Raw genomic sequence first — 12,710 nt, forward strand, 5'->3', positions numbered from 1 at the left:
AAGTTGTTATTGTACGCGCTAGCACGGAAGTGTCGCTCTCCAAAAGATCGCTCTCTCGCTGCTCGCTGTTAGATGCGCATAGGTGCGCTCTCTACTGTGCAAGCTGCGCTTGCGTTCATGTTAAATTTAATAAAGTCAGTACAAAATTGAACACCGGTGCCAGCACTTCGTATATTTCAGAGAGACCGCAAGTTGCTGTCTACTTTTTTTTATAAATATTATACACTGGCCATCGAAGGACCAGACTCCTTTTGGAAGGACATTTTTGGCGCCCCCGGGTGGACACTCTCTGGAATTGAAGGAAGCTGGATTATGGATTTTGTGGATAATCAGGGAAGTACATAAATACATAGAGCACATAGATGACCAAGTAATGCAAGCCATAAATAAATAAATGCATTACTTGAGACATACAAAATATTAATGTATGTACAATCTACGCCTATGTACATTGTGTTGAGCTTATTTCAAATTGAAATTTAAAAAAAATAAATAAAAATAATAATAAGGTGCATATTGACCTTTGATCTGCAAATAATTCAATCTCTATTGCCTCGCATAATCCAAGTTTTCTTTGGCGCCGCTAGTGTGTTACAGTTTTTTTGCTCATTTTCGTCTCGCACTTTCGTTTTGCGCTTGCGCTCACAGCTCGCTCTCGCTCGCACATAAAAGTTCGTTCTCGCTTGCACAGATAATTGCGCTCTTAATTTACGCTCTTCATTTGCATGCGCGCTTGCAATATCGTTTGCACTCGCGCTTGCACTTATAGTTGCGCTCTCGTTTTACTGTCTCGCTTGCACATATTAGTGCGCGCTCACTTTGCGCTCAGTGCATACTCACTTGCTATATCGTTTGCACTCGCGCTTACACAGCAAATTTCGCTTTAATTTACGCTCATCATTTGCATGCGCGCTTGCAATATCGTTTGCACTCGCGCTTGCACTTATAGTTGCGCTCTCGTTTTACTGTCTCGCTTGCACATATTAGTGCGCGCTCACTTTGCGCTCATTGCATACTCACTTGCAATATCGTTTGCACCCACGCTTGCACACGCAGCAGCGCTCTCGCTTTGCGCTCAAAACTTGCACTCTCGCTTTGCGCTCATTGTATGAGCTCGATCTGCACTTATATTTTGGCATTCATACCGGCGCGCTCTCGCTTATGAATGCATTGCACTCAGTCGCTCAACAGTCAAATATAACTCAATAGACCACTTGCCCAAATAGTCACTCAACATTTTGGTTGTTGTCTTCGCTATATCGTAACAGTCACTCAAGTATAGTTTAACACTGCCAGCGTAATATATTGAGATTTATTACGATCGCGCGCATTTGTTAACATTCTTGAATTGCTCTTCGCTTGTTGTCATACATTAAGTGAACTTTTATTTGTTTCGATTGAAATTGGTTTCAACTGAGCATCACTTATAGCATCATGACTAACAAGCGAGGAAAGAATAGGTCTATGGACGAGTCATCATCAGAGCGTGTCGAAGCTCTGTTGGCCGTTTACAAAAATGTTACAAACGACATAACACGCATTAATAAATCATTAAAAGATTACACTAAACCAGTAGAGCCATTTGAAATTGAATGTCGACTTGAGATATTGAACCGCTACATAGAAAAGGCCTTTAAGACACAACAAGAGTTGGACGACATTAACGCAGATTTAGTGCCTCGGTCAACGTTAGAAGATTTGTGTGTATCGACAAAAGCACTTCTTATGAAGCGAGGTAGTGATAGCCAACCTAAAAGTGAGAGTCCCGCTAACTCTACAATGATTAGCTCAGTGTCACATTCTAGGAATCTACCGAATATAAAGCTGCCAAAGTTTAGCGGAGAATATTCGGAATATAAGAATTTCATTGGACTTTTTGAGAGTTTAGTCGACAACGAGCCAGGGTTATCAAATATAGAAAAGTTTAACCACTTGTTGTCATGCTTGGACAAAGAAGCATTAGGCACTGTCAAGGCATATCAGGTGACAGATGCAAATTATCCAAAAGCGTTAGCTGCTTTAAAAAATGTGTACGACAATCAGTGTCTCATATTTTTTAACAGCATTTCAAAACTATTTGATCTCCCACACATGTCCGAACCGTCAGCATCATCTTTGCGCATGCTGATAGACTCAGTCCGTGCCATTTACGAATCTCTTTTATCGCTAGGATCTGATAAGCAGATTTCGAATGCCATGCTCATCCATTTGGTAATGATGAAAGTGGACGCTGGCACGCGCTCTAGGTGGGAAGAGAATCTTGACTACAATAAGCTTCCATTGTGGCAAGATTGTGAAGCTGCCTTGAACAGACGGTATCAGCATTTAAGTGCTGAAGACTCATCTGGTCCACGTCGTAAGGTAGCTCAGGATAATAAGAAAAGAATTGGGAAAACTTCTCTAGCTGTCGCTCTGCCAAGTGAGCCGCAGAGTCCCAAATGCGTGTTTTGTAAAAAGAACGATCACTTCATTCACTCGTGCTCGTCGTTCGCAGCAATACCTTGCCAGAAACGTTTTACGTTCGCAAAGAGCTATCCGCTCTGTATAAATTGTTTGCGAACAGGACACTCAGTGGCTGCTTGCAAATCAGCCCACTGTCGTGTGTGCTCTAAGCCGCACCATACCATACTGCATAGATACAGCTCTGAAGCGGCTCAAAGTAGCTCAGCAGTTGTATCAGCAGTCCCTCGTGTCACTTCGTCACAGATTTCATCTGTAAATCACGCACGGATAGCCTCTGATCAAGTTCTTTTGGCAACTGCAGTTGTGAAGATAAAAGATCAATCTGGATCTTATCACTTAGCTAGAGCTTTATTAGATTCCGGCTCGCAAGTAAATTTCATAACTGAAGAACTGGCAAAACAGTTGAAATTAAAACGGCAAAGATCTGGGATTCAATTGTTGGGCATTGCTAATTGTCAGTCATCTGTTCGGCACAGCGTTCAAACTTCGATAGCGTCCCGAACGGACGACATAGAAATCCGAACAGACTTTGGTGTGTTACGTTCCATTTCGTCGTATCAACCAGAGAAGCACACTGAAGAGATCAAGGTACCTGATAATGTACAATTAGCTGATCCTCAATTCCACAAGCCGCAACGTATTGATTTGTTGCTCGGTGCTGATATCTTTTTTGATATATTAAGAGAAGGCAAAATAAAAGGATCCGATAACAACCCAACATTGCAATTGACTGCCTTTGGTTGGATTGTATCTGGTCGCTGCCGAACATTGAATGCAGCTACTAGTTCGTCGACTTTCATTAGCGTCGTAAACGACGACATAGCTATAGATTCAATAGTTCGCAAGTTCTGGGAGTTGGAAGAAAAGCCAAATACAATTAATTCGAATTTGTATACCCCAGAGCAACAACTGTGCGAGAAGTCATTTGTGGAGACTATTTGCCAAACTACCTCGGGTCGTTTCAGAGTGTCGCTGCCATTCAAATCAAGCCCACATTGTCTTGGTACGTCTTACGACACAGCCAAGCGACGATTTCTGGCCTTGGAAAGAAGAATGAGCAAGCAAGAAGACATTCGGCCAATGTATATTGACTTTATGAAAGAATACTTGGCCTTGGGTCACATGAGCCCAACTAACAATCAAATTCCGAGAGAGCCGCATTATTTCATCCCATATCAATGCGTGCTAAGACCGCACAGCGCATCCACTAAACTTCGAGTAGTGTTTGATGCCTCTAGCAAGTCCTCCTCTCAATTGTCGCTGAATGATCTACTCATGGTGGGTCCGACCATCCAGCCGCAGTTATGGGAGACTTTGCTAAGATTTCGACTTCGTCCTTGGGCTGCTACAGCAGACATCGCTAAAATGTACCGTCAAATTGAACTTGACGAGTCCCACCGCAACTTTCAACTTATTGTGTGGAGGGAAACGCCCACTGATCCGTTACAAATCTTTCGATTAAACACAGTAACGTACGGGACAGCGACTGCTCCATTCTTAGCAATTCGATGTTTAAAACATCTAAGCGACTTGCATGCTTCCACTCATCCAGCTGCTGCAAGATCGTTAGCCCGAGATTTCTATGTTGATGACCTGTTGACAGGAGCAGATAGCGTCGAAGAATTGTGCTTGTTGCATCGAGACTTGATCGCAATTCTTCAAAAGTTTGGATTTCCTCTCACAAAATGGTCGTCCAATTGTAAACAACTCGCAGCACAACCAGCTAGAAACGATATAGTTATTGGTCATCAAGAGGACACAAAAACATTGGGATTAATTTGGAATCCAATGAATGACAGCTTTAGATATTCCATGAACTGTCCAGTAGAAGTTCAACAGACCAAAAGATCCGTTTTGTCATTTGTAGCAAGGTTATACGACCCCTTAGGTTTGTTAAGTCCGATCGTAACTCGTGCGAAGGTCCTTTTACAGGAAATGTGGTTGCACAAACTTGGGTGGGATGACCAATTGCCTGTTCAAATGAGGCAAGAATTTGAGGCAGTAACTAGCTGTTTCTCAAATCTAAACTCGTTGCATATACCTCGTTACGTTGGCACACTTAAATCGAAAGGATGTCAAATCCATGGATTTGCTGATGCCTCAACGAGAGCTTACGGTTGTTGTTTATACGTAAGAATGCAAACAGATAAGGGTATCACTACCAGGCTGCTAGTCGCTAAATCTAAGGTAGCGCCCTTGAAAACAAAATCTGTTCCGCGGCTGGAGTTGTGTGCTGCAGAATTGTTAGCTACCTTATGGGATGCGGTAAGGAAAGTACTTGATTGTCCTATTAATCAAGTCACATTTTGGTCAGACTCTGAGGTGGTGCTTCATTGGCTGCGAATGCATTCATCTAGCTTGAACACATTCGTTGCTAATCGCGTTGCAACCATCCAAGAGTTGACAACTAATGTATCTTGGCGTCATGTACCAACGAAAGACAACCCAGCAGATATTGTATCTCGGGGATGTTCAGTTGAGGAGCTTAAAACATCATTGTGGTTTTGCGGACCAGGATTTTTAAAGCTCTCTGACACATTGTGGCCAGCCAACCCACAAATCACCCTATCAAAGGAGTTAGAGCTGCTAGAGAAGCGTAGAACTGCAATTACTATGATCGCGGTCGATGAGGTAGCAAATCCTATCGTACATCTTATTGAGTCAACGTCATCATTTTCTAAGCTAATCCGCATCGTTGCCTATATGTTCCGCTTTATCAATGGAAAACAAGAAAGTCATTCTTCACTTGTTCCTACAGCTTCTGAGTTAAGCTTCGCATTCCTTGCAGTTATATCTGTAATTCAACACATTGAATTCAGCGAAGAAATAAAGAAAATAAAGAAGTCAGTCGTGTTGCAACCGTCATTGCAAAAACTGACACCATTTTTGCACCCACATCAGCATGGCAGGCGTATGTTATGGTTGCTACGAGTAGGAGGTCGTTTATTGAAGGCACCATTAGCACATAATGCCAAATTCCCATTGTTGCTTCCAAAAAAATGTCGTTTCGTAACGCTTTATTTGGAGCATTTGCATCGCTCTCATTGCCACGCCAATCCCCTAGTACTAATGGGCCTGCTTCGTCAGCAGGTTTGGCTGGTCAATGCTCGACAGGCTTGCAGTGCAGTAGTCCGAAAATGTGTACATTGTTTTCGCTACAAGCCGAAACTCTTATCCCAAATAATGGGCAATCTTCCCGCTGATCGCTTACATGGAAATAGGCCATTTGAGATCAGTGGAGTGGACTTTTGCGGTCCAATACTAGTTTCGCTGGGAATTCGGGGCAAATCGCCAGTCAAAATGTATATTGCCATATTTGTTTGCTTTACTTCGAAGGCAGTGCATCTTGAATTAGTCACCGATTTAACCACAAATTCATTTCTAATGTGTTTATCCAGGTTCGTTGGTCGACGTGGGCTTGTCCGGAAGCTGTACTGCGACAATGCCACCAATTTCGTGGGTGCTGCACGCACGCTGGACCTCAAAGCTACGTTCCATGGCAACACAGCGGACATGGAAATGTTTGCTGCGGAGCGGGGCATGGAGTTTGTATTCATCCCTCCTCGAGCGCCGCATTTTGGCGGCCTTTGGGAAGCGGCGGTGAAATCCGCCAAAGGTTTGCTGCTGAAAGCGATGGGCAGCGCTCGATTACGGCAAGACGAGGTGGCCACCGTGCTGGTCGAGGTCGAGGCCGTGCTCAATTCGCGGCCAATGGTCGCTCCCAGCAGCAACCCCAACGACGGCGAAGTGCTCACGCCAGGGCACTTCCTGATAGGAGCAACGCTCGTGCCGCTGCCAATCGCGTCCACAGAGCCAGTCGACGACGTCAAGCTGACACTATTAAAAAGATGGCAGCTGACATCCAACATCAAGCGTCGATTTTGGAACGACTGGTCAAGGGACTACCTGCTCAGCCTGCAGCAGAAGTCAAAATGGACGAAGGAGAGACAGAACATACAGGTCGGAGCAGTCGTGCTCGTGGGAGAGGACAACGCTCCTCCACAACAGTGGATGCTAGGCGTGGTGACGGAAGCCATAGTCGGAGGAGATGGTAGAGTGCGCGTAATTGTCGTTAAGACAAAAAATGGCACATATAAAAGGGCAATTCATCGCGTTGCACCACTGCCACTCCACTAATACACCATGTTATTGAAGCCCTGCGGCCTTTCAACGCGGCCGATGTTAAGGCATTTGGATATTTGCCTTCTGAAATATTATTATATTATTATAAGAAATTGAATTATTATGAATTATTAATTGAATTATTATCGAAATTGTATAGGTTAAGTAATTGAAGCTGAACCACTGTACAGAGAAGTTGTTATTGTACGCGCTAGCACGGAAGTGTCGCTCTCCAAAAGATCGCTCTCTCGCTGCTCGCTGTTAGATGCGCATAGGTGCGCTCTCTACTGTGCAAGCTGCGCTTGCGTTCATGTTAAATTTAATAAAGTCAGTACAAAATTGAACACCGGTGCCAGCACTTCGTATATTTCAGAGAGACCGCAAGTTGCTGTCTACTTTTTTTTATAAATATTATACACTGGCCATCGAAGGACCAGACTCCTTTTGGAAGGACAATATTTATCTCTTGGTATCTTTAAACGTATCATTTTATTACTGGTTAAAATCTGAAATTTAGAAAAGTTGGTATAAAGTTACACATCTTAAGCTACTACAGTCGTTCCAATTGTTATAGCATTACGCTTTCTAGTTGATAAATGTCTGCTAGAGTAGTATTCAACCTTGAAACTGCATTGTTAAGTCGATTCGATTCACATCTATTCATCATCTAGTTTTCTTAACAACCACTATTATGTTTATAAATAGCATATCTTATAGACGTATCATAACTTAAAATGTAGAAACAGTATTTAAAACCCTGTTTCATCAATTATTAATTGTTTGCCGAACAGTATTTTTGCATTGATTTGAATAAGTTAATAAAATATATTTTTTATTAACTTATCCAAATATATTAATTTTTATAATTATTGTAAGGTTAACTCTATTATAAGAGCAGCAACTATCGTGTGATTATGATAAAAAAGTTCTTTTACTTCTCTGAATATTATTATCTCTAAAAATAAATTGGTTTTTATTATTTTATTAGATTAGATTAGATTATATTGATAATAATATAGCTATGTGTCTTATATCATGATTGTAAGTTTAAGTGTATTATAAGAGCAACGGCTATCGTGGGATTACACTTAAACAATTTTTTAAAACAATACAAAAATATTATATAAAGAAAACCAAATTTATTTTAATTGATATTAATAATCAATGATTTGCGATCATTTGTATCAATTGAAATAAAATTTATTTACTTTTTATAATATTATCGTATTATATTTATAATATTATCCAAGCTAATAAGAATATATCTATAGTATTATTCATGTATGTGTATCATTATTATTAAAAGTATTATAAGAGCAGCGGCTATCGTGTGATAATACTTAATCAGTATTTGTAAACTTGTTTTGTTCATTATTATTTTTTCTTCATATATTTTTTTGTATTGATTTGGATAAGTTATCATTTATATTATTAACTATTATAAGACCAGCGGCTATTGTATGTTTGTAGTGTACAAACTTGTTAATTAAGGTTGGCTATTAATATGTATAAAAGGCTAATTGTTTAGCATTAGACAGATTAATATATAAGGGTTCCAGAATTATATTGTCTATGTAAAATAGATTGTGGCATTACTTTGCTGCCATGGATTATATAGGTTTGATAGTATATATGGGTTTCAGTTCTATTGACATGATTATGGAAAAATAATATTAATAATAATAAACTTAGTCTAATGATGCCTTTGGCTCTTGCGCGAACCACTGCGTGCTTTGTTGCCAGCTGGCGTTCGCTCCTTTTCCTTTTCCTTCTCCTTTTCTTTTTCCTTCTCCTTCTCCTTCTCCACTTTGCTGCTGTTGCTGCTGGAGGAGCTGTTGTCGGATTGCATGTGAGTGATGGCCGCGAACTCCTTGAGCGAGCGGCACTCCTGCATGAACAGCAGCGCCGTCTTGTGCTGCGTGGTGTGCGGCTTGTAGACCAGCAACAGATTCTGGCACATGAGCAGCACATCCCGCTGCAGCTCGTTAATGCTGCGTAGATGGCCAGAGTCGATGTTGCGTTTGATGGTGGGCAAGTCCATGGGGCGCAGGCACAGCTCTGCCTTTTTGTGGGGATGCTCGTCGTTAAAGGCGCGCCTGAAGGGCGCCGCATGTTTGCTCTCCTGCAACGTGCTGTAAATGCTGAGGAAGAGCTTCTTGGAGGCGCCACGCGTCTCACGACGATCGTCAGTGTGCTCACTGGACGCCGGTGAATTGGGTATGCTGTCTATGACAGGAGTTGAGGAGCAGCGACGCCGTGTACTGGATCTGGCTGTGGAATGATCGCTGGCCGTTGTCGTGTCATCATCCACCATGGGACTCTCTGAGCGATCGCGATGCGGTAGTCTGCGCAACAGTGGCGCACGTGCAGAAAGGGGCGCAGGAGCAGGTGTGCTGGATAACCCAAAGCCGCTGGGTGGCGTCTGTCGTGTGCCACTGCTCGGCTCTGGATCGGGCTTGGTTTCCGTATGTTGCTTGGATTTCGCATTACGGATGGGCTCATCCGCTTTGCTGCTGTCTGTCAGCGAGGAAGACTCCTCGTCCGTGTCCTGCACTGAACTGGCGGCAGTGGGTGCAGGCGTCTTCAGCTCTGTACTGGCTTCGGCTGTGAGTTTGCATGTTTCCAAACTGCTTTCCTTGCTGGGCTCCTCTTTGACCACTAAAATGAAATGATGCAATAAATCTTAACTGGAAGTCTTTCAGCTTCTGAATTACACTCACCTTCGTTGCTGGCCTCGACTTGCTCAGCTTTCACTTCTGCCTCATCCGAAGCAGTAGGTTCTTCTGGTTTTTTACTGGCTTCGGGTGTGTTGGCTTTAGTTGCTGCAGGAGATTTGCTAGCTGCTGTTTCAACTGTCTCTGTTGTATCAGCCACCACAGGCGTAGGGACTTCCCGAGCATTTTCCTCACTTGAGCTGCTGGCAATTGTTATTGTCTCATTTAACTCCTCGGCGATTATTTCTGCATCATCTATGGCCATGTCTGGGGCTTCAACTGATGGCTGACTGCGCTCCTTGCTCTCCTGTGATGCCACGGCTGCCAATGGTATATTATCGTTGGAATCATCACTGGAGCCAATGACCACTTCCTGTGTTTTCGGCTGTGCTGGCGATTGGCTGGACTTGCAATTGGCCGAATCGTCATGCTTTAGCGATTCCAGTTTCTCCTCAAAGTCAACTGCCTCAGCTTTGGCAGGCGCCTCGGCTGGGGACACCACATTGTCCACGTTCTTCAATATCTCCTCATCAATAACGCTGACCATTTCAATGCCAATGTCGTCAATAATGTTCTTGCAGAACGCCTCGATCAGATGCTGCTCTGCGGGATCATCGGTGAAAATTGCCTCCAGATCTGCTGCAGCCTGTTTGTCAGTGACGTTTGCCTCCGCATCTGTGGACATTGTTGGCGATTCATCCGGTTTATTAGTAGTGGCCGTTGCTGCAGCCGCTACTTTATTCTTCTCCAGCAGCATGGACAGTGTCGGCGCCGCCTGTGAAGGACTGCGCTCGGTGATGGGCACCTCAGGTGGCGGCGGTCCGCTAATGGGTCGTGTCATAAATTCTGGATCGTTTGAACTTTTCAATATGACTGCCGGTTGACTGGGCATGGCACTGGCGCCACTTGTCAGCAGCGAAGTTATCGTTGGCGCCGTTGCCGTTGCACGTGCCACGCCTGTGCCCGCGGAGCTGCCTGTTGGCGATGTGGCAGTGTTGCTATTGCTGCCGCCAGGCGATTTGAGTAGCGATGTTAGCAAGGGAGCGGGAGCTGCTTGCTGCTTATTACTGTTCCCAGCTGGGTTGGCGGCTAGAAGAAGATTTACTTTAATATATGTAATGCATTCATAGAACCCGGACTCGTTGTAAACAAACCTGGAATGTCCTCCACATCCATATCCACGGAAGTTGTGTCGGCAGCAAGGTTGGAGCGTCTTCCTGTTGCACTTTCTCTGTTACGCCAGTTGCCAGCAGTATCCTTTTTCCGTTGCTCGCGCTCCCGCATTCGATTCTCCAGCTTCATTTCATCGATGCGCTTCGTTTCCTGTTCCTTTTCTATTTCCTGCCACATCCTCTGCAGCTCCTGCTCTGTTATTTCATCCGATTGCAAGGCCTCAATTTCCCGTTGCACCTTGCTATACAGCTCCTGATCTCGGCGCATCTGAGTTTTGACTTCCAGCAGGCGCTCTTCCGTTAGCCGTCGCAGCAGGATCTCTGTGGGAGTCTCCACGACCACGGTAGCCGGAGAAGAGAAGCCACTGCTTTCGTTCGTGCGCTTCTTGCGTTTCGTGGTCTCAACCGTCTCCAGAAGGTGGCCATACTGGACGGCACAGTTTTTCTGAGAATACCAATCCGCGGGTCGAGAATTTCCATTGCCACAAACTGTTTTCAGTGTGCGGCTAACTGTTATCCAATTCTGGTCTCCACTGCACGAAACTGCTGATGCCAGGCATAGTTGTTCGCGTTTGGTCCAAGTGTCAAGAGGAGCGCGGCTCATTTGTTAATATTATTTGATGTACAAAAGCCGCAAACAAATATTTCACAAGCGCCGTGTACAGATAGAGATGAGCGCTAATAGAGATGAGCAGTCTTGATGTAACTGTTACTAAGAAACTTAATAAAAAAAAAGTTATTTTTAGGACTGTATTTAAGAAAATACTTGAAATTATACTTACAAACCTACAGCACATTCAATCTATATAGATTTTATAATTAGATATACATTTTTTTTAAATTAATAATTGTTCTTGTTGAAGTCAAAAGTACTTAATTCTTGCCAGCATATATTTGGTATTTTTCAGTATATTTCTGTTTTTCAGCTAGGGTCACTCAGCTACACACAACAACAATAAAAACAACTAGCTTACAGATTTTTTGTGTACTACAATTGTGTTTTATTTGTAAAGGCACAAAAAAATAAAGCCAAAATGCAATCATTATCGCATGCAGTGAAAACAAGTCTGCCAAATTATTTGTCCAGCTTGCCGGTGCCCGACAGCGTGGGCGGCTGGTTTAAACTATCATGTGAGTGCCACGCTTGTCTGAACATTGGAATTGCACTAAAGGGCGCTCTAAAAAAGTCTGTCAAGTCTTACACGATATATAATGACATAGCTAAATAAGATCAATTTGAGTAAAATGCTATGTGATTATCTAGCATGCACTAGCATGTTTTGTGCATATTTTTAAAGCTTACCCCAGCGCTGCTCACCTGAGCCAACTTATTATGCAACATTTGGGTCAAAAAGCGCCATTGCTGAATTTGTTGTTTTTGTAAAAAAAACGAGAATTTTCACAGAAAAGCTCAACAACTTTTTATCTGCATCATAGATAAACAACAGGCAATTATTGATAAGTTTAATGTGTGGCACATAATTTGACATGGATTAAATGTTACTATCCATAGCGAACTTCATTAGCCGGTCAAAATTGGCTCTTCACGATTTGGCCTACTAACAGTCCAATAAGTATTGTAGTGTTTCTGAAATAGTACTTTATCTTTTGCAGTCAAAGATTGGCTGGCACTCATTCCACCCACTGCCGTCGTTGTCGGCATTGGCTACATCTCGTATCAGGCCCTTTGTCCCGCAGCTCAGCGTAAATCGTGCTCTGGCCGTTGCAATGACAACATAAGGAAACACGAGGCGAAGGTCGTCGACATGATTGACATTGAAAACATCGCGGATAAGGCCGCTTTCTGTCGCTGCTGGAAGACCAAGAACGTGAGTATATCATATACGCGATGTTACTATAGGTTGCTTAATTAATGTCATTACCCATATCCCTTTTAGTGGCCCTACTGTGATGGCAGCCACGGCGAGCACAATAAGAACACGGGCGACAATGTCGGACCGGTTGTGATCAAGCGAAACTAATTTAAATCTGGATTCGCAGTAGCAGCGTTTTTCTAGCATTTCCTTGCTGATATACAAATGCAGGCAGTACGAACATTTCTGAAGTTTGCAATAATCAATTGTTTTAAATTCTATAGATTGTTTTCAACCTACTTTACCGTAAGCTAAAATTGAACGAATTAACTGAAAAGAAAGCCAATAAAGATTGCCTAAATGAATGTAATTCATAATAATGAAATTAAGCAAGCTTATTATTAAGTTAGCGAAATTAATGAAGT

At 43.0% G+C, this 12,710-nt stretch overlaps 3 protein-coding genes across 3 annotated transcripts; 2 read left to right on the forward strand and 1 right to left on the reverse strand.

Annotated features, from left to right (window-relative positions):
- Positions 1–182: 182 nt before the first annotated feature.
- Positions 183–6,699, forward strand: LOC122757003. Its single transcript, XM_044008040.1, has 2 exons — positions 183–333; positions 5,862–6,699. Exon 2 carries the CDS (start codon positions 5,977–5,979, stop codon positions 6,598–6,600), a length of 624 nt encoding a protein of 207 aa, XP_043863975.1. The 5' UTR covers positions 183–333; positions 5,862–5,976; the 3' UTR covers positions 6,601–6,699.
- An 832-nt stretch (positions 6,700–7,531) lies between these two features.
- Positions 7,532–11,161, reverse strand: LOC6574723 (bromodomain-containing protein 8). The gene is made up of 3 exons (XM_002000717.4): positions 10,454–11,161; positions 9,306–10,388; positions 7,532–9,243 (listed from the first exon to the last, which is right to left on the reverse strand). The coding sequence occupies exons 1-3, from the start codon at positions 11,073–11,075 to the stop codon at positions 8,279–8,281; spliced, it is 2,670 nt and encodes an 889-aa protein (XP_002000753.2). The 5' UTR covers positions 11,076–11,161; the 3' UTR covers positions 7,532–8,278.
- A 242-nt stretch (positions 11,162–11,403) lies between these two features.
- Positions 11,404–12,670, forward strand: LOC6574724 (CDGSH iron-sulfur domain-containing protein 2 homolog). Its single transcript, XM_002000718.4, has 3 exons — positions 11,404–11,602; positions 12,086–12,300; positions 12,370–12,670. Exons 1-3 carry the CDS (start codon positions 11,506–11,508, stop codon positions 12,451–12,453), a joined length of 396 nt encoding a protein of 131 aa, XP_002000754.1. The 5' UTR covers positions 11,404–11,505; the 3' UTR covers positions 12,454–12,670.
- The last annotated feature ends 40 nt before the right edge of the window (positions 12,671–12,710 follow it).

The sequence above is a fragment of the Drosophila mojavensis genome, unplaced genomic scaffold, assembly GCF_018153725.1.
Source record: "Drosophila mojavensis isolate 15081-1352.22 unplaced genomic scaffold, ASM1815372v1 contig_231, whole genome shotgun sequence".
In the NCBI taxonomy this organism is placed as follows: Eukaryota; Metazoa; Arthropoda; class Insecta; order Diptera; family Drosophilidae; genus Drosophila; species Drosophila mojavensis.